The sequence below is a fragment of the Colius striatus genome, chromosome 14 (genome assembly GCF_028858725.1).
Source record: "Colius striatus isolate bColStr4 chromosome 14, bColStr4.1.hap1, whole genome shotgun sequence".
In the NCBI taxonomy this organism is placed as follows: domain Eukaryota; kingdom Metazoa; phylum Chordata; class Aves; order Coliiformes; family Coliidae; genus Colius; species Colius striatus.
This window is the reverse complement of record NC_084772.1, coordinates 18,395,458-18,423,280: the sequence shown is the minus strand read 5'-3', so window position 1 is coordinate 18,423,280 and position 27,823 is coordinate 18,395,458. Positions and strand designations below refer to the sequence as shown.

At 38.6% G+C, this 27,823-nt stretch overlaps 1 protein-coding gene across 2 annotated transcripts in view; it reads right to left on the bottom strand.

Moving 5' to 3' along the window:
• The window catches only part of CDH13 (cadherin 13), a 454,402-nt gene extending 427,024 nt beyond the window's left edge, over nt 1-27,378 (bottom strand). For both annotated transcript variants that reach the window (XM_062007637.1, XM_062007636.1), the window contains exon 1: nt 27,238-27,378. In XM_062007637.1, coding sequence (XP_061863621.1) covers nt 27,238-27,282 — 45 coding nt within the window. In that variant the 5' untranslated portion in view covers nt 27,283-27,378. The remainder of the gene's footprint in view (nt 1-27,237) is intronic.
• Between the last annotated feature and the right edge of the window lie 445 nt (nt 27,379-27,823).

The window sequence follows — 27,823 nt, the reverse complement described above, 5'->3', positions numbered from 1 at the left end:
ATGAGTTAAAAGAGAAAGAGGATGCCCTTTATAGTGATGCAAGTTTTGAGAAGCACTTTTCTTCAAGAACCTCTTCTCACCAAGCAACTGAGAGAAGACAATCTGAAGACTGCAGGATCCTGAGTACCTGAAGAGTCAGGTTAGCTAAAGCCTTTGGGTAATAGAAATATAGAATATAGATCTCCCAGCAGTACAAAACCTTCCAAAAGCTCAGTAAAATAACTCTACAGAATATATAATCACTGATTTTTTTGTCATCTAACATATGACTGTGCAGTAGAAGAGCCATCACTGTTGTCACAGCTAATTCAACTCCAGCCCAATTTGTTTCTGCAGATCTTGTAGGCATGGCATATTTAGTTGTTTTCACAAGCATGAAGTGACTGGAACAAGCATGGAATGACTGGAGCCACCTTTTCACTTGGCAATTTCAGGGTTTGCTTATCATGTTTCTGGCTGCGTCTCACTATTGTTGTGCACATGCCCAAATATATTATTATCCTCTATAAATACAAATTGCATTGCAGCCTACAGTGCTTGCCTAACTATTGCACTACATGGGCAAAAGTTTTTGCATTCCCATTGTATCAAAGCAGTCCCATGGTAAACCTTTGCCTTTTGGGAAAAAAAAAAAAATAATCTCAGTTAATAGATGGAAAACATGGAGTAGATTATGTGCCAAATCATGCTAAGTGGTCGTATTAATTCATGTATATTGATTCAACTTAGGACTCTCCTACCATTCTCACAAGAGCAGTACAGTATCCATCACTACCAGCTGGGTATTATGATATATTACACCATGCCCTAAATGTTTTGTTTTCTCTTCTTTCACACACACTCTCCCTACAAAGCTCCCAATAGCATCTGCCAGTGCTCTCCATCCCAAGGATACTGTGCCTGACTCAGATCATTATTTTCCAGGTGCTAACATTTGTTTTCTTCCTACTGATATAACAGATATCTCACTAGAGGAACACTGACCAATAAAAACTTAAGTTGGAAGAGGCTTTTTGAACTAACAGTAAAACCTTGCACCTTGCATGATGAGAAACAAGCATTTGATCAAAATTTAGTCTAAATTAAGATTATTCTGAAAAAACAAGACCCTTTCATAAACTAGATTCTAAAGCATATCATTGCCCTATTCTTTCACCAAGGAAAGGATGTTGGGTGCATAACCACACTAAGGATAGTATTTTGGTTAACAGCTTTCTGCATAAATATAGTAACTCACTTAAGCACCAGAAGCTGCCAGATCATGGTGCTAGTTACAAACATTTAAGCTGGTGGCTGCAACCTTACATGGTAATAAGGCTGCTGCCACAAATTCAGAGCTTTAGAAAGTCACCCATAGCTTCCTCTTTATTGGCCTATTTCAGCAGTTCTTTTGTAGTGAAAACCATCTGAACACTTTGAAAGATTTTACAGGAGTTCCCATAGAATTTACCCTCACAAAGACACAACCTTCTGGGTTGTAAGAAAAGCTCTCCAACAAAGAATGAACAGCAGTTATCTCCACTTTCCTTATTCACAAAGCATATTGTTACTTCCGAGTTACAAATCTGGATCTAATTGTTAATAAATAACTGTAGCTTGTAGCAGACAAGCTGTGGAACTCTACATCGTTTTGCCACTGGAGTTATTTATATGATGTCTCCACTTGGCCTGTATTCATTTAAGTTACAAGCTAATGGAGGCTGACAGCACTAAAATAGTTTGACCTCCCGTATGTCAGGAAGAGATGCATTCCATGTCACACAACAGAACAAAGGGTCATGCCTTTAAGTGTCACAATATAACATACAAATGGAAAAAACACCCTCACACACCACATTTTTACACCAGATTTAAACTGGCTTTTGATAAAACATTTTGTCTGAGTCACAGGAGATGGCACAAGGTCCAACAAGAAAACGTTGGAAAGGAACACATGGTGAAATCATGAAGAAAGGGTAATTGCACTCACTCGGTCTCTCCTCAGTTCAACAAACGTCATAAAACAATTAGCTATATTCTTCTTTTCCATTTGTTAACTATATCATTCCAGATAGGTATTTCCCTAGTTCTCACTAAAAATGAAACAGTGTAGAGAGCTTCCAGTAACATTCTCATCCAGCATAACCAATCCCTTGAGTGTGGCACTAGAGTGTAATCCCCTCTTTCACAACTTGGGTGCAAGGACTACACTCTAAAGCAGCAGAGAAGGAGTTGAGGCCTGTCTCCACAACTCATTCTCTTCCTTTCTTGCTCATAGGGCCTTGAAAAATAAATGAACTGATTAATCACACTACACAACTTGTCAAAATTAAGCACTCAGCTCCATGACACTGTCAGAAGAAAGGAGCTGGATCCTAATTTAGAATCTTTTATTTACCTACTGAAGGCTCAATTACCATCAGAAAGCCTAGGTATCTAGCTTAGGCTCTTAAATCTGGATGATATGAGTACATTTCCTTTTCCTATCTTGTTCTCAAAGCTGCCTTTTATTCACTAATTGGTAAGTGCCAGAAGGGAACAAAACAGGAAACACCATTAGGAAATCTGCTTGTGAATTAATCTAAATGTCATGAGCACATTCAAGAGATTCAGGTGCAGAGTCAATATCATGAATGTTTCATGCTAAGCTTGCTTAGGTTGATCCAATGCCTCAACAAGCTCTCTAAGAATTGCATTAATGTTTTTTTATCTATCCATATAGTGGTAAGGTTCCCTGGGTCAAGGCCTGTCAGTACACAAATTCAGAAGCAAAAATCACACATCCCAGGCATCCAGCCTAGGATAAAATAATAATTTACAGGTAAGATAGTACTACTTGCCAATGACTCCACAAAGAAGTCACTGATTCATTATAACACAGGAGAATTTTAAAGAGCAGCTGGATGAGGACAATAAAGTGGACTTGTAAATGTTTGCAGCTGCTCCTTCCAGGTCAGAGTAGAAGCATGGGAGAGCATTTGCACTGCTAGTTGCATCACCGGTAGAAGAGAGAGCTGAGGTGGTAAAGGGCCATAAAAGAATACATATTCAGTGAAAATTGATACAGGCCTTCCAAAAAAACCACCCAAAAAATAAAGTATATAAAGGCACTATGTTAATCAACCAAAATCTCTTCAAAGGTCACTTCTACTTGCAGCAACAGGTGACTATCAAGGGCTGCTAAGAAGTTGAAAAGACTGTGTTACACTCAAGTGTACTTACATCATGCTCTACACCTAACTTAGTGATATTAAAACTTTAATGTAACAAAGCCATCAAACCTCTTCAGAACACAGACAAGCACTATCCAAGCCCAACTCATTTACTATAACCAAGTTCAAGTTAAGATTTAGTTTAATAATGAGATCAAAAAGGTCATCCTTCCCTGTTACACTTAAGCACTAAAAGAACTCACTCTTTTAGTTCAGAAAATAAAAATCATTACAAATATCAGCACAGTTGAATGTCCTCAGAATGCCAGCTCACTCCGTGAAGCACAGATGCAGCAAAACAGAAAGCCTGTATTAGCATTTTAGGACCAGAAAAATCAAATTCAAAGCTTATCAACTGCAAGTTGCTATTACTTGATGACACAGCTAGTGACAGCACTTGGGAAGTATTGAAGTTGTAGTTGATACATTTTGTCATCAAAAAGCCATAATGAATTATAGGGAATGAAAGACATAGGCAGAAATGCTGACAGCATTAGAAGTTCTTCCTCATGTTTATCAGCTATCAAGAACCTACTTCCAGTTTGCAGTCATACCAAGGCATCGTTTTCCTTGCAATATTTAGGGTTTATTCTTCACATTTTCAAGAGGTGCAATATGATCACAAGCCAATTTCAGTTTGTAAGAGAAATATGTCCATAAGGAGAAAGGAGACCACTTTGCAAGATTACTGCAAATAACGAGATCACAGCAATCACACAATACTTCAGGTTGGAAGAGGTCTCTGGAGGTCAGGTAGAATCCAATCTACTGCTCAAAGCTTCAGTCAGACCACATTGTTCCGGGCCTCCTCCAGTTAAGTTTTGAAGTCTCCAAAAACCTCAAACAGAAGTACAGTAATACCTCCAAAGCTCTCCTGAACGAGTTAAAATCTTACAAGGATAGTTTTGCTTGCTTTGGCTAAAATAAATTAGAAAAGCAGCCTTAAGAGAGTTCTTGATATGATGAAAAGCATGCATGCTTTACACAAAATAAATCTTTGCCCTCTTAACTGGCTTATTTTACAGGTGTGAGATTAAACAACCTAAGGTGAAACAGCTGTTGCCTTTTATGGGCATATTGGCTACCAGGAACTGGAAAAGGGCAGATTCACATTAACTTTCAGATTCACAGGCCCAGGAGCCAGAGAGATGTGTCTCTGTTCCCTATGCAGGGAGCATTGGGCACAACTGCAGTCCAGAAGACCCAGCAACAAAGAAGAGGAAATAAAACGTCTTCACAGGGGGGAAAATTTAGAGTCAGATGGTTTTATGCAAAAGCTCTCAGGCTGTCCCAACTAACTCCCATTAACAGTACCCAGGGACATTCAGGAATGAACACAAGGAAGAAACAGGCAATTACTATTCTCATCTTCTACATATGCAAAGACAGAGACAACAGCAAGATAGTTGGCTACTGCTAGATCAGTTCTAAACACGTAGGATGAACCTCTTTCTATTTGAGATACTGAAGACTTAATTTTGTCTTTCATTATGACCTGCTCCTCATTCAAGGGATCAATCTTTCCAAGTGACAGAGGAAGATGACAACATAATGGGTTTATCTTCTTTATTATCTAACGCCAAGAGCATTTGCTCACACTCCATTTCTTTTCCATCTAAAGATGACTCAAATCCACACTTTCCTCTTTCCCAGAAGAGCCTAATTTGTTAAAACAGACTGAAAACTCTCCTGTTCAAACTGCAATAGCTGTAACCTGGTGATGATTTGTTGCATCTGCTGTTTGAAAGAGCATTGTATTCCAGACAGCAACAGTTAAGGTTTAGCTGCAAGAGAATACAATGTACACACAATGAAGCCAAGATCCTGTAAGCACTTCAAAATTAATACAAGTACCCTACAGATCCACATACAAGGTGAGTTAAAGACTGTAGGATTTAGGTCAAAGTTTGTGGTGCACTTCTAAGCCTTTAAAATAAGATGGCATACTAAATTATTATGCAATTAATTAAGATTAATTAAGAATTGAAATGTCAACATTCTATGTTTTAGGGAACACTTATGGTGGAATGACATTACTGAGGTCAAGGGAGTTTCACAGTCAGCCCACTGGGAGCCAGAATGTCACCCATAATGAATTATCATACAAAATTACTGATATTTAGCATCCTCCAGCATAAGGCTGTGATTATAAATTCTTTACACTTGAACATCCATTCTGCATAATGTTTTTAAAATCAACTTCCAGGTAAAGCACCTGAATCATCCATTGAAAGTGTCACTTCACTGTAACAGAAAATACAGAATAAATAAGGAATAAATAAGGGATTTCTTGTTAAATGTGCTTAGAATTCATTAAAAGCTGTGCCTACACACCCATAAATCTACTTGTTCTGCAACACATACATTCCGACTCACGGTAGGCACAGACCAAGATGCTGGATGGGTGACTTTTAATCACTACTGGAAATAAACAAACATCCAAAGAAAATCAATACCCCAGACAGAAATAAACTTCATTGTTCTCAGGTTCTTAAAGAGTCCTCTTGTGTCCTTACTAGGAAGTGAAAAGGGAAAACAGGTAGTCATTACCAAGTTAACTGTTTGCCCTCATCAGGTATCTTTATCATAAATACTGAGTGAAAAAAAATCTACTCATGTGTCAAGTATCAAAACTATTCTATCCTTGAAGTGATATTATTCTGTACAGACAATTTAAAGATGACTGGATAAATGGATTGCTAGAATATTGGTGCCATAAATAGAATGCACATCCCAGAGGAACCAGGAAAAGAGCATCATAAGGGAAGGAAAAGATGCTAGCGTTACATGTACTCTTGTTTGTGCTATGCAGTACTCTGAGATCTTAATCTGCTTCTGCAACACTCAGATTCTAATCTGCTTCTGTATAAGTCTCCCCATTAACTCCAAAATTACCAGGCTCTGCAACAATTAATAACAAAGATTATGTGGCTAATGTCTCTGTTTCTTATAGTGGCAAGATTTAACGTGAACTGTTTAGAGAGAAATGCCATATTTTGTGACTCTGTGATATGAACAGCTACTTGATTGTGCACATTTATTTCTACCATGGACTACATTCCTATTGCTAGTGGTGTCTCAAATACAGTGGATAAGCAATATCCATGTTATAAAAAAAAATCTACATGTCAAGAGAGCCTCAGCCGTTGCAACTGATGCTCCATCATCTTCTGCTCTCATTAAACACATATGTCTGATACTCTGGGATAGAAAGAATGCAACAAGCAACTGCAGAATGGGCATCTGATGGTGTTAGGGGTTCCGTTACAAATTGCAGCAGTCTGAAGGTACATTTTCTCTGTCTGATCTCCAGTCCACGTTATAATGCAGCCTACACATTCCTTTTGAATCCCAAGTTAGAATAAGGCAGTAAAAGCAGTGTGTGAACTGGACAAGGGGAAAACCACTGTTGTCATTTCAGTTTTACTTGGTTTTAGTCCTGTTCATGGATAGGGGTATTTTTCAAGAGATAATAATACAATTACATGCACATCATCACAGTCAAAGAACTGGACAATTTCCCCTCATAGAAATAGGAATTTCAAACAAAAAGTTTGTGATCTGTAAAAATTGTGTTAATAGGATGCATTTCAGTACCAAAGCCCAGTGTATTTAAGGACTATAATGAATTTTAGTATTTCTTCTGAAGTTCTTTCTACTGAAAAAAAATGTAGAAGCACAGCACTAGTCCTTGTCCAGATTTCATGCAAATTCTCTGTTCTATTTGCTCAGGTTTTTAAAAATACCTTGTTTTCCATCCATTCTTTCTTCTATCCAGAACTATTTCCTAGTGCAACTACTCCAAATCTTGTACTTCCAGGAAAATGAACTGTGACAGCTATGGATAAAATCATGTTTTGTTTATATTTCAGGTACTAAACAGCTGCTCCTAAATATTGTTACCAGATGTTCTAGAATTATATGCAACATCATGCTCAATTTTAACTTTTACAAAATTACAAGATAATAAAAGATGACACTGCTGTAGTCAAATGATTTATTAAAGGGAAATACATTAAAGTTCCTTTTAAGCTTCACACCCTACTACCCCAAGTAACATGTCATTATACACATCAGTGAACAGACGCAAATGTCTACCATTTTGAAACTTCAATACTATTCCATATACCAATTATATATCCAGATGCCTTTTGATTTAACAGCTTCATGCACATCTGTCCATCTTAACCTGAACACATGATGACTGTTCACTTCATGGGTAAACTACCTGCAAGATGACACACGTCTGGCTTTCACACAGTTCATGTAAGGAACATCTTTTTCTGCCAGGCAAATGAGGTGACATTTTACACATTGAAAACTCTTAGAATCTGAACACTGAGACTGAGCAACAGAACATGTGAAAAATTGCTGTGTTACATTCAATTTCATTTAGACATTTCTTTTTCCCAATAATTTTAAAAGCTGGAACATTTGTTAGGGGATTTGGGGGGACTAAGGGAGAGGGTTAAATGAAGTCTTATACCCTGATGATAATCAAAGTACAGGTTTTATTTTGTAGAAGCTCTCCAGTCAGAGTCCCAGAGCAGCATACAATAGTCAATGTAACTAGTAGTTTTTTCCCATCCATAATCACAATAAACATCAGTAACATCAAACTGAAGTGACAGCCAGTAATTATAGAACTGAAAAGTGCCATGCATTCTTATGTACTAATGAAGCCAGGCACAAATATAGTAAAACTAAATAGCTCCTTTCAGCTTTCTAACAGGAAAACACATACATTAACTGGCCCAGAGAGTACTTTAAAAGTTTGTATAAATCTGTGTCTAAGCAAGCAAATAAAACATTTCACCTAATTCTACCCTCACATGTAGCAGAAGGTCCTGACCAAGTCAGGGACATCTTGAAGCTTGTAACAGACCCCATTAAAGTCACAGACACTATGAAAAAGTCTTTGAACTGTGCTCTAAATCAAGAGCAAGTTCACTTAAGTCAGTGAAATTCCCCAGGACAATACAGGGAAAAAAAGAAATACTACTGCAGGATGGCTCCAGCTTAATTTTAGCAGTTAAGTAGCATATATCAGACACAAGAATATATATGCATAATTTCATAAACTTATTCTACCATAAGTACATAATTTAGTGAAAAAAACATATGAGCAAATGCCAAAAAGGTTAAAAAAAAAGGGAAAATATTGAGGGAGATCAGCCAGAAATGATTGTTTATGACTTCAGATATCAAACTCTCAGTTAACATATACTAGCCTAGCTCCACTGAGGTCACAGCAGCCACACAATTTACACAGCTGAGCATCTGGCTCTAAATATTTAACTGTTTGAAATTCTAGTGTGCATCCTTGCGTAGCAGAGCTTCTCTGCCTAATCACGCTAGAGGTAACCACATCTTAAGTGTGTAGTTCTAAATTGAGTAATATTACCATTAATAACAGTGCCTAATTAAGACATCTATAACATTTTTAATGAGAAAAATTGAAAGTCCTTCTGGAATTTTTCCAGTCAAATTAATTCTGAGGACTTCAGACATTATTACAAGTAATGTTACAGGAATGAAAATTAGGTCTAAATTAGGACATGTCACTGTACTTAAAAGCAGGAGAAAAAAGGAAACACGTTCCATTTCCTCCTTTATACACAATTCTCTGCTGTAACATTGCACCACAGGGGAAAATAAAAACACCATTTCATAGTGTGCTCTAAGTTGCTCTGCATGTGGTTATACCTGATGCATCTCTAAGGTCTGCACATATTTTGACACTTAGCTTTCAGGCTTTTTAAACATCACATCAGTATTCTCTTGTGAACAAGTAGTTCCAGAATCTTAAAGTGACAATTCTTATAGCTTATACAGGCCCAAATCCTTTTGGCTATAATTCACATGCGTTATGCTTGTCCAAATCAGAAACCCCTCTGTGAGGATGCATGTTTAGGCAGGTAGCACTTGCTGTTAAAAACAATCAGAGCCAGTCTGCTAAAACAGTAAAGGAAGGAAAGAATCCACATGGTTCTGAACAATGCTCTTTAGGATAATGATAAGACTTTTCAAACACTATCAAACCTGGCTAGTCTTTATTTGTACTTCTAATAGAACAGTCCCTCAAACTACTCCATGCACATTTCTGGTCCAGGGTTAGTTTCTTTATCACTGCTTTCACTGTAAGAACGTATCATGCATAAAACTTCAAGTCTACTACAGAGCTAGACAAGGTTACTTTGAAGATATAAAGACATTCAGTCCTTGCTCCTCAAAACAGCTCATTTGAGTGCCTGCTTTTATACCAGTAGTGTAAATTTAAGTTCAAAAATGTACAAAAGTTCAAAACACAAGAGCAAGAGTCATGATTGTGTTCTGATTGGATTGCATTAATAATCTGGAGTTAATTTAGGGGAGCTTCAAGTGAAGCCCAAATTGGACCCAAATATTTTAAAATCTCAGAAGCTTCAATCTGTTGGTGTGAATAGAAGTTAAAAGAATAATGAGTTACAAACCAGATATTACCTTTGGGGCCAAGACAGATATTACAGCATGACAAAACCTGCAAAGCTTACCTCTGCTTTTGCCTTACCTACATTGTGTATATGATCCCATATATTCATACATATCTTCACGTGTGTATATACACACACACACACAGACAGCATGTATATAGATACACATAGCACTCTCTTGTTTATGGTACCCAACACTGTCACATTTCATCTCCCCTCTCTGTCATGAAATGCTTCTCTCCAGATTGCTCACATTTCAAACAACAAATTTGGATTCTGCAATGCTGTGTCTTAGTAAACAGAACCACAACAGTGGGTGTTTCAGGCAGATCGACTAATGAAGTGTTTTGTCCTTGAGAACAGATACTGCACAAACCACCTTTTTTTTTAATGCATTGTACAAATGCTGAGGATGTTATCAGTGCTCAGGTATTTTGCACAGGCTTACAGTTTATAATGATTAGAGTTATGAGAATACCAAGGACATGCAGACATACAAGTTTCCTGAGAGCTCAGGTAAGTTTAACCTCTTTCAAAATCTAATTTTGTTTACAAAATCCTAGCTTAATTGATTTGTAAGTACTCCTCAGAGAAAGAAAAAATCATTTTTATCTTCTGTTAGTACCATAAATATTAAAACAGAAAACAAAATGCTTAACTGCTACTAATATTTGACAGATATCTTACATTTTAAGAAGCAACATCACAATCATTGCTCTCAAGTTCAATGCCAAAATTATAACGAAGTTTAAAAATCAAGCATTTCTTTTCAAAGACTTGCAATTCAAATGCTGTGTGTCATCTAAAACATACAAGTCTAAGACAGAAGTGCTACCATTGAACCATAACATACCATATGTCTGCCATAAATGCAAATTGATATTTAAATTGTGTCACTGATTGGCCAGTATTACCTTGTTTCCTACCAGTGTTTCACACATAGGAATCTGATGAAATATTATTCAAATAACTAAGTCTTAGCTATTAGTTTTAACCTCTAATCTGAATAGTACTATCAAGAAATAAATCCATTTTCAGTAGTCAGGTGCAAATTATTTGCTGTCAGGCTTCTAGATAATATTTCACTGAGAACACTAAAGGTTGTTACATGGTACTTCTGGGCAGCACAAGCTACTACGTATAGAAAGGAGACCACCAACATGTAGTGAAACTTGGGCAAATAATATTTCTCACTGTTTCCTTCCTCAGACCATCTCAGAGTAAGATTGCAAACAATGGGAAAGAGTGACTTAAAGGTAGTTTGAGCCATCTGAGAAGAATTTAGTCTCTGCTTTATAAGTTGACTGAACTCAGAAGTAGGTAGATGAACACATTGTTCCAATGAAGGAGAAAACTGTAGTAATTTCATCTTTCATACAGAAGGAGAGAAGCATTTCTAGTAGACCACCTCCACTCTTTTCTTTGATCACAAGTAACTGCAGACAGCACACAGAGAGAACAGGAACCTAATTCTTTCAACAAGTTGAAACCATGACAGAAACATTAATCCAGCAATTGTCACACGTGCTACTGAGTTGTTTGACATTGCATCTCTAAGAATACCTACAATTTCATTTCATAATTCCCTGAATGCCTTTGCACATTAACGCCTATCAGGATGACAAGGGAGGATGAACTTGAAATACAGGACAGCCTGATGACATCTGTGAGTCTGTGCAAGATGAAGTTTATCCAGCAGTGATGAAGAGCAACTCTTGTCCATCTGCCAGGACTCTCATGGTTCCTCATAAAACACCCGCGTTTTTCAATGTCTGATTATCATGATTTAGAGGGCACAGGAGATGAGGTATAGTAAATACAAGAATAAAAGAGCTTATTACAGGAGAAATCTTTTCTGCTTTTATTCTCAGATTTGTAAGCACACAACTTCCCGCAAATGCTCACATGCAAGATTTAAGTTGCTAAGCAAAGAAAATGACAGGATACTGAAGAAAAAAACCCTCTGAAAAATCCATTGATCCTAATCTCATTTTACATTTAGGAAAGCAGAGATGTCAACAATGTATTTGGGATTATTGAATAAGAACAAAATGACAACAGTCAAGCTTCCCCTTTGAGTGAAGTCATTCTGTTGACTGCAATTCTCCAAGCTCACTAAAAATACACCTTTATTGTCACAAGAATGCAACATATCTTTAAGGCAAGGACTAAATGCTGGCAGTTAGATGCACTGCAGGAACAGAGGGATGGATTTTTCATTAAGATACAAACTAGTTACGATAATTCAAGTTCTAGTTCTAATAAATAGAAAGAGGCCAAGACCCTTTCCAGGATTCCTCCCCAACAATGCAAGTTGCTTTAGCTTCTCGGTACCAGGGACTATGTGTAATGATAGGTAATTTGAGCATCCTGAGCTGTGACTGCATCTTACTTGTTAAAGACTTCCTATAGGACTCTGCACAAGCTGCTTTCTTGCTTTGTGCTTTAAGTTTCCCTGCCTTTAACTCATATCTTCTAACTTCTCACAGAAATAGTGAAAATCAAAATTAGAGATAGAGTAGCACATAAAGTGAGGTCCTTTCCTTGTGTAAGGGTATTCATAGGCCTCAGTGACAATTCTATATAGTACATCCATCAGGTGTTCTTAATGCTAATAGCTGTAAAAGGCAATTGAGAACAAGCATTCTGAATACATCATCTATTCTTCCCTTGTATCCGTTTGCTCTCCAACTAAGTGTTTGGCTTCATGCAATTCCCATGCAGCTTAGCATTTGCCCCAATGTTACTTAAGTCACAATAAGATAAAAACGTCCAGTGTATCTCTTGAAACTCAGCCTTGGAGCTAAGCTTTTAGTTGTGTCCTCAAAAGGACACTAAGGCTCATGGCTTAATTTCTCACTCTTCTGAATGCTAGCATCTTTTGACTAAGAACTCACTTTTGTAGTTTTTTCATTTATCAGTTTCTGCCACTCTGGAGTCAACATACCAAAATTCCTTACTGATTGGCCTCCAGCAGTCCATAAAAATCTTACAGTAAATCCCACAGCTGGAGACAAACTGCTGGTGCCTTGCTGGATGCACTAGACAGCAAGAAGAAATAAATAGCTAGCGTAAGAAAGAGTATTAACTTAGTTCCATGGAGCATTTAGAGATTTTTTTACTTCTGGTTTCACTTGGTTTATAAAGCAATTGAAAACTTCTGAAGTTCTCTGCAAAGCTGAGTTATTGTTCCCTGCCAGAAGACTCAGCTCTAGAGCAATTGGTCTGGGAGATACACTCAGAAACTCCAAAAACCCTGGAGACTTGCTCCAGGACAGTGTGTCAGACAGTAAACTGATCCCTGTTCTCAAAGAAAACAGAGTTGCTCCTGTATGTTAGCATCCTTCCTTTCTTTTCTTTTTCTAATAGTGCACCAGAGATTTTTCACTGTTCTGTTTCAAAGCCCTTTGCAGACATGGAAAATGAGGCAGAGGGACACTCCTCAGACCTTGGAAATATCTGGATGGCAGCAGCTCATCTTTTGGTTCATTGTACACCCACAGGACATAGTCATAGGTCCCTGAGATCTTGACACCAGTCAGTTCACAAACAGATATGTCCTTTATGTATTACAAGTATAATGCAGCATTGAACATGTCAGGGACTATACTTGGTGGCAAATAAAAGGTTAATGCTTTCCAAAGTGCAGTTACTCACAAGACCATTCTGACATTTCAGGAGTCAAGAGGAGCTATTATTAGCTGTGTCTAATAATATAGTGAGTTCCCACCCATGGAATCTGTGTGCAATCCTCCATTGAACTGGCAGCCTTCGGCAGTATTGCTGCCACATGATTTGAACCAGGCAAGCCTCAAAAAACACTGCCATAGCACTGTGTAGCCAGCTTGAAAATATCTTCCCTGCTCTAGGGAGATGAGTGATCCCTTTGGAATTGGTTTTTGGAACTGTAAACTAATGAATCACTAACAGCTTTAAAGTAGACAAAATGTATTGCAACACAGCATGTAGTGCCACAGAACCAAAGGAAATCTGTTTACAGTGCTTCAACAGACACTCGAAATCAAGATGCTCAAGAAGGATGAGGCTGCTAAGAGTGAGGCAAAGCTACAAGTGCTGTGAGCACAGTTATCCTCACCAAGGCCAGCAGCTGCTGGGGTAGGGTCTGACCCCCAGGCATGCTACCCAAGTACAGCAAGGCAAGCCACAGCTAAAGAGAGGGTGTCCATGTGGAAACAGGGCAAGGGACAGTGCAGGAAACAACAGAGCACTCTTCTCCTGGGCCTGCTGGTGCATGTGCTTCAGTGCTAAATAAAGAGAACAGAAAATCACAACTGTTGCTTAAGAAAGCTCCCTGCCCTACTTTTGTCCAGCCAAAGCTAGGCTGTTATACAAATAATATGCCTTGGGCTAGAAGGAGACTAAGCAAAAGGGAACATAAAAGGGAACAGTTAAAAACTGTTGGGAAAAGATGGTGAGTTAGTTTGATGTGATGGCACTGCTTATCCAGGGACTCACTGCATCTTATTTAGTAACTCCTTGCTGTAAAAGACAGAATATCAAGGAATCTCTTCCTTGAAGGATGCTTTTAACCCATAAAACTGCAGTTACACTTTATCTCCCTCTCTTTTTAGACTCCATGCACACTGCACACCTCTCAGCCCAGCAGCCCTGCTTCAGCAAGAAGCCTTGCTAATTGCACTGAACAAAACCAGAGAAGTTTGTTTATGGGTGGTAAGGTAGCTAGCTGATTATATAGTTTACCAGTTCACAACAAATGCATGGAAGAAGGTCAAATTGAAAGACACAATGATCATTATTTAAGCAGATTGTTCAAGATTTGTTATTAACGAGATTCATGTACCCACAACACAGGAGGCAACTACACAGTGAGCCAGGAAATAAGACAGTAGGACAAAAAGCACAAAAATGTTTCTCCCTGCTGCATTGGACTTGACCAGCAAATGACAGGCAGCAGAGTAGTCAAATATATCAAGGAAGGCAATTGTTTACAGTTAAAAGCAGCTTCAGACCCAAGAAGTATCAAAACTCCAGTACAGTGACTGGAAAGTAGTTTTAGAAATACCACAAATAGCTGTAATGATTCCATATCAGAGCCTTAGCCCAGGTACTGCTGAGCATTCCCTTACTTCCCCAAAGAGGCTTAAGAGAAAAGTTTATCCTAATCACTTCATTTAAAACCCTACCTCTACCCTCAGACCTTGGCACAAAGTCCTGCACACAAACATCTCTAGCTTGTAGGCTGGGAGACATACAGCGTGTACTGCCTCCACTTTTAAAACAAAGGAATGTGCTCAAAAATCAACAGTATCTTTGGAGCCATATTCAGAACTACAGCTATTCCCCAGGCAGAGACATGACATGGGGAGTGGCACTGTAAAAGGCCTGGCATGCCCCTGACTCAGACACGCTGCTATTTAAAAAAACCCAGCCCTCACAGGAGGAGTTAACTCAGGGCAAAGCTGAACCCCACAGCACTAACTGAGCAGTGAGAGCACTCATGGAGTTAGTCACTTTTTAAAGTTACTCACAGTATTATTAAGAGTAAGTTGAGTCCAAACTAAGGATTTCAGCAGAAACTTTCCATGGGTACCTGAACCTTTATTCTGTGTTGGCACTACTGATTTAAAGTGACATTTGCAGTGAGACTTTACTTTTGAAACAGAGACTCCTGCCCACCAGGCAAGTGAACCAAGACCAGTATGCCAATTGCACAAGTATAGCTTATTAAACAGCAAAGATTTTGTGATGCAGCTGACCTGAACTACAAGCAAGTCCCTGAACTGGAGAAATCAAAGTTGACTAGTTAGTCTAGTTCAGTGTCAGGCCAACTGACATACACTATGCTGGGAATGGCAGGTATAAACCAGTAGCTCTCAGGCCCAGAAACCTCGGTGTTATCCAAGCTTCCAAGGCAGAAACAAGAATGCTGTTTTGCTTGCAGTCATTACACATGCACAAGGAAAAGCTTTAAAGTAACTATTTTTCCATTTTTGTTTTATTTTCAATGTTTTGAAAGGTCAAATGTATTTGCACTCTGCTGTATTCTCTTTATCAGAGCTTGAGCTGAACCACTGCCAGATGAATCATGAGTCACGCAAACACCCCAGAAATACCGTGTCAGAAGTAGATCCATTGTACATGAATTGTATTCTCAGTTGTTAAGGAGGGTTGTTTCCCTTTTAAGCATGGAAAAACATGCAAGAAACCAACAGCTAGTTGCAAATGTACCTGAAAGTCAGTTTCTCTTCCCTTTAGTATTCAACTAGCCTCTAAGGTGGAAGGAAGGTGATAAATCTGAAATTATACATTTGGCAAATTTGGTAGGGGGAGGAAAAAAAAAAGATCACATAATATCCAACAAAACTGGGACATTTCTCTCATAACAGCTGCTCCATTATACTCATTTCAGCAAGATATCGCCCAGCTTTTCCTGATGTATAGTTTGCATCATATTTATTGCTAGAGAGATGTAACATTGTCCTTCCTTTCCCAGATTCTCTGGCCTTTTCCTACCTTTCTGTTTTCCCTGGGACATACTTCCACCAGTATGTGGTTTAAAAGTTTGCTTGTGTTACACAGAGGACATACAGGAAACACTTCTCCCATACACACCAAAAAAATCACTTTGGGCAGTCAAAGAAGTGACACGCAAACAGTTTGAGAAGCAACTGCAATGTCCTCTCCTGCAATGAAGGCTGTTTTGACCTCACAACTTACATCTAGTTTCCCCTCTGTTCTATCCTTTCCCATTCCCCCTCTAGGCAACTAGTCAATAAGAGGAAGATATCTCCAAAGTTATTTCATCTGTGTTGTAGCAAGTTTCCCAAAGCATCAGTGGAATGGATTTAATGATTATGAACACACCAATGTCAAAGCAGCAGACAGAGATGAATATTGTCCCTTAAGACATTCAGCAAATGAAAATTAAAAAGAAAAATCCCACCAAAACATAAAATGTAGAAGAGGGGAGTTCTGTGACTGTGCAGTTAATGAATGCTGGAAAGAGTTTTACAAAGGATTAGGCTTTCTGCCTCTCATAAACCATTATGCTAATCCACACTCAAACGTGCATAAAACAAGTATAGCTGTTTCCTATTGCCAACAGCTTCAGATCCAGATACAAGTAGAAGTTTTAGATATAGGCATCAGCCTACACTATCAGGTAAGACTGTGTGGAAAAGATGTAGAAATCAAGCAGAATCAGACTAGGTGTTGCACTCTGCTCCTGTATACACCTGTTAACTGTACTGCAGATAGAAAAGGCCACTTTCCACATCCTAATGGCTGCAAAACATTGCAGGATGTGGGATACTATTTTCTGTTTTCTTTTTTGAAACCAAAATAAGGTTTTCCTTACTATTTTTATGTGTTAAAGATTGTTCTCCTTTCTTGTATTCCTCAGACTAGGAACAAGACAAGAAATATTTATTACTAAATAACTATCCCAGTTCTGGCTCTAAGAGATTACCAATTTAAAACTATTAATGGGGCAGGTAAATTGCCTACCTCCCACAGCAGCTAAAGGCTACAGTGTAACATTGCACTAACTCTAGGCAGCCTGCACATTACACAGTGAAAATAACCAGGGTCTAAATAAAATGTTAAAGCAAAGTGGCTCTTTAGATGTGTCTAGTTTTCCTTATGCAGCAGGAAAATCCCTGTCATCTTCTTATTCATCACCAGAAGAAAAACACCTCTAAGCACCAAGAACAGGGATGAGCCTTTCCGAAGTTAAACTACAATAGTAAAAAGTATTCATCCTTTCATCCAACTCTAGAAGTTCAGAAAGAAAGTTTGAGTTGAAAAACTAAAAGCACTCAGACTATCTGAATGTTTGAGCACATGAAGTGGAACGGAGTAAAAGTAATTTGAACAAGGAAATTGCAGGAATACTGATACTTCCAGTCAGCCTGGAGGCCAAGCAGGAAGAACTACTCATGCTGTGCATGATTGCTTTTTCTTCCTTCATATCCCAGCAAGACTCCACAAACACAGAGCATGCAAAAAATCAGAAGTCAAGAACGAGTTTTGTTCAGCATCAACATGTGTTGTAGCAGACAGTCCAGTCAGTTTCTACTTTAGCAAAACTCTTTCAGCCACCCATAATCAAGTTTAGCTCCCATGCACAGCAAGAAACAGGTTCTGGGCTTGACCTATGAAAGAACAAAAGCTTTGAAAATTGTATTCTTGAGAAGCAAGTGTAAGGCTGAATCCTCATTTCAGAGGGATATAATTATACTGGAAGAGGTAGCTGTTCCATAAAGTCAGAGATTAGTTTTCAGTACTCCACACAAGCCTATAGATTCTCATGTTTCAGGCTTGTAACAAATGGTCTATATGTCACCATGCACCTAGGAATTCAAACATCCAGATGCATCTCGCCACTAACAGCACTTTAGGACAGCATCACATTTCCAGAAACTAGACACAGGAGTAAAACATGCATGACCAGGCAGCTCACCACCTACCAAAGTTTTGGTAGCTCTGCCTTCTCCAATCTGGGGAAAGGAATGAAAATAAGAACCTTCAGTAGTGAACAGATGGAGGGAATATTTTGCCATTGAGACTATATTTCACATTTCAGTGGACATCTCCAGCACCTTTCCCCTACCCAAGCACTGGAAACATAGTTGGTTGTGGATTGTCTGCCCCCATCTACTCCAAACCACTTTGTTCTCAAATATTGTGAATATATATAGTACTGCCAGCCCCATCCTCCTCTGCAACCGTCACAAACATCACTTATAAGCAAGTACTTTTCATTTTCCTTATGCCTAAAAGAACTCTGTGAAGTTACAATGATCTAAATATTTTCTCTTCTTGCTTTCCTCTGTGTGCAAAATACTAGCTGTATGGAAATAGTTCTTTGGCACTTCATAACTAGTTGTATTCTTGAAAGTTGAGCAGCATTATTAAAACAACACTACATGTACCAGCTTCTGATTGGCTTAAAGACTGAATTTATTCTGGGGTCCCTCCAATCAGAATTAATCTTTCTACAGTACAATGAGCTGTCACTACTGAATCAACACCAGCAGCAAAAGAAAGTGACAGCAGTCTACATCATTACTCAACTAAGATAATAGAACTAAAGTCATTGAAATGGGCAGATGTTGGAGGCTGTCTCCCATTTCAGAATAATGTCCCTGTTGTAACTCAGCATTTATTTTCAGGAGGCAAGGATAAATTCATTACCATTCACAGGGTGCTCAGATATAACCGTAATAGAAGCCATGTAAGCTTCCCAGTAAGTACATGGTAGAAATGTACATGGCATTTTCATTTGGGTGAAGGATGGTTAGTATCGAAGTGGAGCAATGCAATCAATCCACGTCCACTGGAGTCTTGCTCCCATATTAGTTTGAGCAACAGTGTTTTTCTATTGCAAAATCAGAAAACTAAGATTGAGAGATGTGCAAGACCAGAAATAATTTCTACAAGACACAAAAGTTCCATGATTCATTCCCAGCATCTTTATTTCATGGTAACACGTATCCAAAACTATCATCTAAAGAGCTGCTCTTTATTCAGATTACAATAATCAATACCTTCATTGCACAGAATGCCACACTTCTGCATTGATAACTAAACTGCATAGAGCCAACAATAAGGGGAAAATATTGATGACATTTAAAACTGGAGATCATATTCTTCATCATTTTTAAGAGATCCTCTAACTAAAATCATTAGAAGTAAATAACAACTCCAGAAATAGAAATGTATGCCAGTCTTATCTGTTTCTGAACAGTAGTCTAAGTGGGTGCAAAAAGTTACACTTCTCCTTATTGCTAGGCTTTAATGACTGCCCTTACATCTTTGTCCCACTGAATAGTGCCTCCTGCAATGATATTGACACATATTAAGGAAAGGTGACCAAATATGAGCCTGACTACTTTAGTGTTCAGGTCAGAGCTGTGTATCAATAAATTGATAGGGTTATCAATATTCATAAATCAAGATTTATGGACTTCAGAGTCCAGTTAGTTCACTCAGATGATGAATTATGAAAAGGCATGTTGCAAAATAGTAAAGCCACTTAGCCTACACACAATACAGCCTTCAGGTAGCAGGCCAACACAAATGTCCAGAAATCAAACTGATTTTTATGTATTGTCCTCTTTTAATTTCATTCTCATTTATCTTTACTCACAGGCTTTTCATTTTGTGTTTCACCTGAATAAAGATGGCAGATAATATCCATAACTCCCTGACACTTGCAAGACAAGTTATCTTGGCAGAAGGTCAAGCTGCACACCTTTGAATCTGGCTAGTTATCTAACTACTGAACGGCTCAAACCTGAGATATCCATTCCTGTTGCATAGCACAGTTGCTCAGCTTCCTCTGACAGAGCTCTGAAACAATGACTTTAACCGGGAAGGAAATGCCCATCCAATTCTAATAGCTAATTCCATCTCCATTCATTTAGAGAGCAAAGTACCAGATGCTCTGGGTTTCCTGCTTTGTCAACTATAGATCAATGCTATATTCAGCTCTCACATTTTGATATAGCTGTTTGTTGTCTGATAGAACATGGTTCCTCAGGGAACACAGAGTACCGTCTCTAGAGAAATGTATTACTACACCTTATTTGGCAGCAGGGAAAATCAAAGCCATCAAGTTTGTCTATGGAAAAAGATCTTGGAAACACTGCTCCCAGTGTTTTCTCTGTTCCCAAACGGTTACCAACAGTTAGCTCAAAGTTAAAATATAACAGATACACTTCAAAGACTGTCCTACAGCATGAAAACTATAATAGGCTGTGGAAAGGACAACTTTACATGATTTTCTCTGTCTCTGCCCTTGTACACTGTGTATACAAGCTATGGATCATGCTCCTAACTCATGCATACTGGGATAGATCCCAGGTGGATGAATTTGCAGCAGCTTAGAATTTCTGTCTTTATAAGGTGAATCCATGGACAGCTGCCAATTTTACTCTTACAGGTTAAAAATCCTCTATGTTTGACTCTGAGACTCTTCTGTAAAGACAGTTTGCACAAAAACTCTGCTTGGAATTCCAAGTTATGCCAAGACAATGTATAGAAATAGATCAAGTGCCTATAAAGTAGATGGGCCAATTATCAGCATAAGTATATTATAACATTCTTTTTTTTCTCTAAAGCAATTCAAACAAAATTCAGCATGCTAACAGTTTTATGGGTTGATTTGAAGCAACATGAGCAGTTATTCATCTCTTTTTACCTCTGCCACAGATGTGTTACTGTCCATGTGGCAGACAGCCATTAATGTATGGAATTAGTGCTCCCCAGCTGTGTTTCCAGCCAAGCTTGCCAACTTTGCCCTGCAGCTGATTAGCAGCACTCACACTTAACATAGCTCAGGGGAGGAAAGGGGATAACCTTCAATAGTCTTCAGTACACAAGTAGTAATGGATGAGAAAAGCCAGTAGGTACAGACATTTGCAAAATAAAAGCATCTCTTATCCTAAATCCAAGTAGTATATATACATACTTCTTTTCATACAGCCACATTAACTGTGCTGTGACAGCTTAATGGCCTAGAATCTCTGGTCCTCAGCACTGATTCCTTGTTACACACGGGTACCACGAGGTCCATCTGCATAATTACTCATTTGCCAGAAACTTTGTCAAACTTTTAGAAACCCACTTTGTCTGTACTCCTATTAACATAGCTTTCATACACACAGGAATTATTTGCTCTTCATTACATACCAGACTGGAAAGTCCTTGGAAATTAAATATTAGCTTTCAGAAATATATACATTGCCATTACCAATAAGGGATTCAACATTAGTTGTTCACAGCAAGAGAATAAAAGAGTTTAGAGTCAAATAGACAGCTATTATTAGAGTTTGGATTTTTTTCATGATAGTTTGGGGAGTAGAACCTTTCTCAAATGGAATCCAAGGAATATTAGGCAATAAAAAATTATTAATTTCAAAGACCTCCATAAAGGTGCCCAAATTTGAGACACTTCAAAAGCTTCAATGTGGATGTTGAGCTCCCTAAAAAAAGGCCTACAAAGATATCAAATTAGACAACCATCCATGGATATTCATAGATATCAGAAGTTATTTAAACACCTTAATCAGCTTCTCCAAGTGGTTAGAGATACTGATAACTGCTATGTGTTGAAAAGGTTCACTCCACCCTATTCTGAATAGCTCATTTATTTTAGTCTGCTCTTAGAACTGTTTTAACCAACTCCATCAAAATAAATCTTAAATTCCGCTTTTTCTTTAGTCAAGAAAATTAATGGTGCAAAACAGTAGAATATTGGATAAGTTAGAATTGGAAGAAGTTCCCTTCATATGAAACATTAAGGCTTTCAAGGAATTGGATTCCTCCATTTGACAGAGAATACAGTTCACATCACAACATTAAAGAAAAAAAAATAGTGGGCAAATTCCCAAAACCTTTGAATATTGAAATAGTGGTTAATAAAACAAGTCTTGTTTTTCACTCCTCTTTGGCATTTAATATCCTTCTGATTTGTATATACTAACATTGTGCTAGCTGCAGGACACACGAAGTGACAGAAAAACACAATCTCCCATCTGGGCTGGTCCCATCCATCTGGTGACTAGGGCAGGACACGGTGCAACCATATGGCCATGATCAAGAACCCACTAATATCGTCCAGAGTTAACTGGCAAGAACTATAGCCCACTTAGTCTCCTAAGGATGATAAATCCCTTTCATTCTGTCTCTCCTCCCCAGTGGACATGGTAGATTTGTCTTTTTGCCTACACAAATGAAGCTTTGCCAATTAGAATACTAGTAACACACACAAAGGTGAATTTGGTACTTGCATCTGTCAAGGAGTGAATAAATTATTGCCTTGAAACAATTAAAAACTTACTAATCACACATTTCTGCCTCAAGTCCCAAATAAAAACCTCTTCTCCTGAAAGGCTTATGCTGGCACAGGAACTCTGAAACCTGAGGCCAAAATCCTGGAACACAACACACTGGTACAACCCAGCAGCTCAAGATTAGAGATGCAACTCCAGCAGTGATACAGGAAAGGTATAACAATAACAGCTCTGTTATCTAGCTTGCCCTTACATATTAATAGAATGTGAAGAGTCTATTTATCTGACAACCAACAGGAAGAAAATGAAAGGCAGAACTTCATGTAGTCTTGAACCAGCACCACTGTTGTTATCTAAATAGTTCTAATAGATCCTCTTGCACTAGTCTTTCAGATATCTTTCAGAAGATATCAATTCCAAGCTGATAAGACACTAAAAATCAAGTCAATACTCCCCAATAGATCACAACACAAAGACCATATATGTACTAGAATAATCTTTTTCAATTTGTGATCATCAGAAACATAAGTCAGGTCCCAACATATTGCCTGAGCTACATAATAACTTGAAAGATAAAGTCTCAAGTAGTACACAATAAAGTGTGTTTGATTGCAGTGCCACCTATTTTAACAAAGCCTCCTTGCCTAGCAGTGAGGAGTCTGGTCAAGTCCTAGGTAAGAATCTCCTTTAAAAGTTGGAGCTAGTGCCTAGAGTCATACTAATTCACCAGAGGCAAACATTCCATCCAAGACAATACTGATCACAGAGCACAGTAGAATTGCTGGAATGCCTCTGTGCTTTGAGACAAACCATCTTTCAAATGAGATGTAAGTGGAAGTTCTTTTTGACTACATAACCAAGCATGATGGCCCAAAACTGTCAGAAATAAGTGTCAGCCCGCTCACAATATGCTCATCAGTACAAATAAACACAGAGAAATTCAATTGTGAATTTTATGTAACATTTTTGAAGCAGTTTTACAACTTGGATATAGCATAAGAGATATAGGACTCATTCTCTAGAACCCAAAATTAGCAATCTTCAAAAAAAAATAAGCAACACAACAGGGAAATGCTTGGTCAGAATTTGAGTGTAATCTTGACATTATATCAACAGACTTCATAAGAGCAAGATTTCTCTTTTAGCCCGAAGCTGATAAATTTCTTTTGCTTTTAATATATGGGTGCTGCCTTTCAAGCTGTGCACAGAGCCCTCTTCTGGAGAAGCTTGAAAAAAACATAAAGCTTAGGAATGCAGCAGTATGGGGAAAGAGTTTTCAGACTAATTTCCTTTATTCACTATTATGACAAGCTTTGGAAATCTATACATTTTTTTCAACTGAGCTGCAATTCAGTGAAATATGACAATCACTGTCAAAGTTTAGAGGAAATTTTTCTTCATGTGCAAATGTTGATTCACTTGTCTGCATGAAATGTATAAAATACAAAAGCAAGCCGGTGAACAGCTTTTGGTTTAAAACCAATATTTTTTTATATAGGCCTTAGAAAATATCCCACGAGGAAAAAAAAAGATGAAAACACACTTACCTGACAGATTTTAACACCTCCATGTATTTACTGCTTACTATACACTGTATAGTGAACTGCACAAGTTACCAGAGTACACTTTGTTTTTAGTGTCAGTTTCAGATCAATAAAGCAATATAAAAACTACAAAGCGTGTCTATAATAAAAGTGATCCTGAATTAAAGGATTACTTGAACATTAGCTGGAGTAGCTGAGGAAGGTGCTTCATTTTTCCTCTTGGTGAAAACAAGAAAAAGAGTTGGTAGTAGTGTAGACTAATCCTTTGCAAATGAAAAAACTCATTTATCCCCCACTTGTTTACCACAGCTTTTACAAACACTTAATGGGCCGTTTGGCCAAGGTGAAAAAGTGATTCCTCATCCCTTTAAAGCTCAAGCCTTTTTTTTTTTATGTTCAACAGGTGCAGTTCAATTAGATGTATGCCAAGAAAACATAAAAAGGAAAGTTATTCATTTAAGATAAGATCTTCTAATAAAAAATAACCCTTTTCAAGTCCTGTTTTTATGAACATAGGAATTTCCTCAAACTACTTTCTGTGTAGTAAACTTTGCTATCATTACTTTGAAATTAAGTTATTCCCATCATCTGCTTCCACAGAAAGTATTGCATTACTGGACTGCTCTTGCTTAGAAATCATTTTATCAAAACTGAGCTTTGCTGGTTCCACTAGCATTGTATTATAGGAGACATTATTGCTAGGGGAGAAAAAGGAAAGTTCTGAGAAAACCCTCAAAATGTGTTACAACCACTACACAGACAGATGGTTGCATTTGTTTAATATGTTGTTTCTCACATTCTTCTGTTTACTTTTCCTGTCATGAAAATTGTGCATGTGGTGTGTCAAAGAGAAAAGCCAAACAGCACTTCAGTAACTCCCTTTTCTTTCCCTAGCACGTTTGTACCGTCAGTTCATACTTTAACCTACCAATACTCAGCCACGTATACCTGAAGATAGAATTGTATACACTCCCTTATTACAGTCCAATTCATTCCCCAATCCATTAGCTTTTTTTAAAGTATACTTGGAGATTTATTAAATCACCAGGTAGAGGCATTGCTAGATAAAGTTACATATGTTAATAAAGAAGGTGAGTTGCAGTTTAAGCATTTAAATAGAAAGCAAAGATAGAGCACCACAAACTTGACCCTGTAGAATACTAGAACTCATCTCAGCCCAACAAGAAATTCTTTAAGTATTGCTGAAAGTTGTCATTGAAGTGTACAATTGTTTTAAGAATAAGGTCTTTTGCACCTTGTCAGATTTTAAGTAGATACTGATTTTACAAAGATGCCAGCTACATGGTTCTAACAGGCTTTAGAAGTCTGTCCTCCTCTATCACATAGATACTGCTCTTCTTACAAGAGACTGCTAAAAAACCCCTCCAAACTCAAGCTAATTAATTCAGTAGTGTGCTAAAGAAGATGGACAAAAAAAAAAAAAAGACCTGGAAAGAGAGAAAGCCAAGCAATCTGTGGTCCAGATGGCAGGTCTCAAGCCCAAGGTGAGGGAGCACCAGCTCTGTATATCCAGAGGTTACCTTTACCCTGTCTCTGCCCTCTTCCCCTAGCTCCCTGCTCCCTGAGCTTTGCCTCCCACTGGCAGCTCTGCCAGCCCAGCTGCCTCTCCAGGCTGGATCTCAGCCCCCTTTGACAACCTCTCCTCCCAAGGAGCCCTTTGGGCACCCTCAGCCCACCAGAGAGCTGCTCAGCCCTCCCCAGGAACGGCAGCCTGCCCACTCGCTGCAGCCAGCCTCAGCAGAGCTGGCGAGCTGCCCGCTGGCCAGCCCTCCTACACAGTCCACAGAGCCTCAGCCTGAGCTGTCAGGGAGGCCCTGCAAGAAACTCTGCTTGTAACCCCAGCACATGCTGTTCTGGGTCCTCAAACTCATCCTTCACCAGAGCATTGAGGCAACATACCTACGGCTCAAAGCAGCTGCTTTCATTTGTTACACTCCCTGAAGCAGGATTGTTATCCAGAACACATCCAAATGCCTATGTACTTGTTCACATGCATCCCCAGTCTCCGAATCTCCCACTGTCCCATAACTTCAGCCACCCACATTCATTTTACCCTTTATTAGGTTAAACCAGGACCCAAATATCCTTAGCCTTGATCCACAGCATACATGCATTCAACTCACTCTACTGCTTCCTACTGACACACACTTGGTGTATCTCCTCTCAGTAATTAAGCTCTCCCAACAGTGATCCCTCATCATTTTTCTCCTTATCATCCTACTTTGAAAAAACAGACTAAATGCCCATTGGAGATGGCAGTTACACAAACACAAGTGCACAGACTCAGTGTCCCAAGCACTACTTTGATGCTCTAAAACCTACCAAACCCCTAAGGGTTAACAAACCCACTCGATAGCAAGTGGAAAAGGAATTAACTTTTATCTCTACTCGATGCACAGCATGCCAGTGCCACCCTCACTAAAAGCAAGAGTTTACAGAGCTCCTAAGACAAAAGAAAGAAGAATGCATTTAAGCCGGACAACAAAGGATTTCCAAACCTCCCCAGAGCTCCCAAAAAGTGAGCCCTGTCACAGCAGGGAGAGAAAAAGAGAGCAACCAGAAGGTATTGAGAAGTCAAAGCCCAGCGAGTCCCTTGGCTTTGACAGACAGCAGCAGCAGCGCTTTAGCAGCTCTGTGTTTTTAAAGCTGGGTGTTTTTCCCTCTGCTTTCTGGCAGAGGGGGATCTATTACATTTAATAAGAGAAAGGCTACATAGCAAGTCACTAACGGAGTATTACACATCTATCAAGAGAGTACAGAGAAGGAAACCTTTTGCAAGGTCTGATTTTATTTTTCCTCCATATTCCCCCCACCTTTTTAAAAAAATAGATCTTGTGAGCTGCCTGTAACAGGCTATAAACCTGCAAAACCCAGCAAAAGCCACGGAGGGAAAAGGCAAATCAAAGTTGCAGCATTTGATATGACAGAAAATATTGCCGCTGCAGCTGCAACCGAGACATTTGAAAGATTCCCCCCCACCACCACCCTTCCTGAAGGGAAACAAAAAAAATGCTATATATCACACAGCAAATTTGTTGTAATTGTAAATCAAGGAACTAGGAGATTCTACATTCCTAGCAACTGGCTTAGAGCAGAGATCTTGCATCTTTCAACAGTAATTCAAGCAACGTATAATTACTCAGAAATCATACCTGAATTACAAATACTTTCAAATCCAAATGCACAAGAGAAAGAAGAAGAAAGCAAGGAAAAAACACACATTACTTACCTGGGACAGCAGAAAGGACAGAGTAAGTTGAGTTTCGTGCTGCATTTTGCCAGACTAGAAGGTACCAGAGGCTTTTTCATTCATGCACTCAGCTGCACTGAGCATATTTTCACTGTGAAACAGCCTTTGAGAAGAGACTCTGCCTTGAGAGCCAGCCAACTTCCCAAATAGATCAGCAGCATCATCACTAAAGCATTGGATAGAGTCTGATGACCAGAACCAATGGCTTTACAAGGATGATTTCTTCACAAAGCATCCCCATTTTGCATCACACATATTGGGCAAGCACCTCTCACAAACACAGCACCTTTAGAAAGCATTTTGCTTTGGTGTATTTGTGTGTTTAGTTTCAGTCTAACAAATCATGCCTTACAGATCTCAATAGTGTTTTCCCTTTTAGAGAATGGAATTGCACAGAGAGAAATAAGAGGAACTCTGAGCACCGCTGCAAAGAGATTCTCTTTATTAAAATGTTAATAAGGTAGGCTTTATTTTCAATAAATCAAAAAAAAAAAAAATGACCCCTGCAGTTTTAGTTACTTCCAAGCCCTAGAAGAACACCGTGACATTTTTCAGGGCAGGCAAA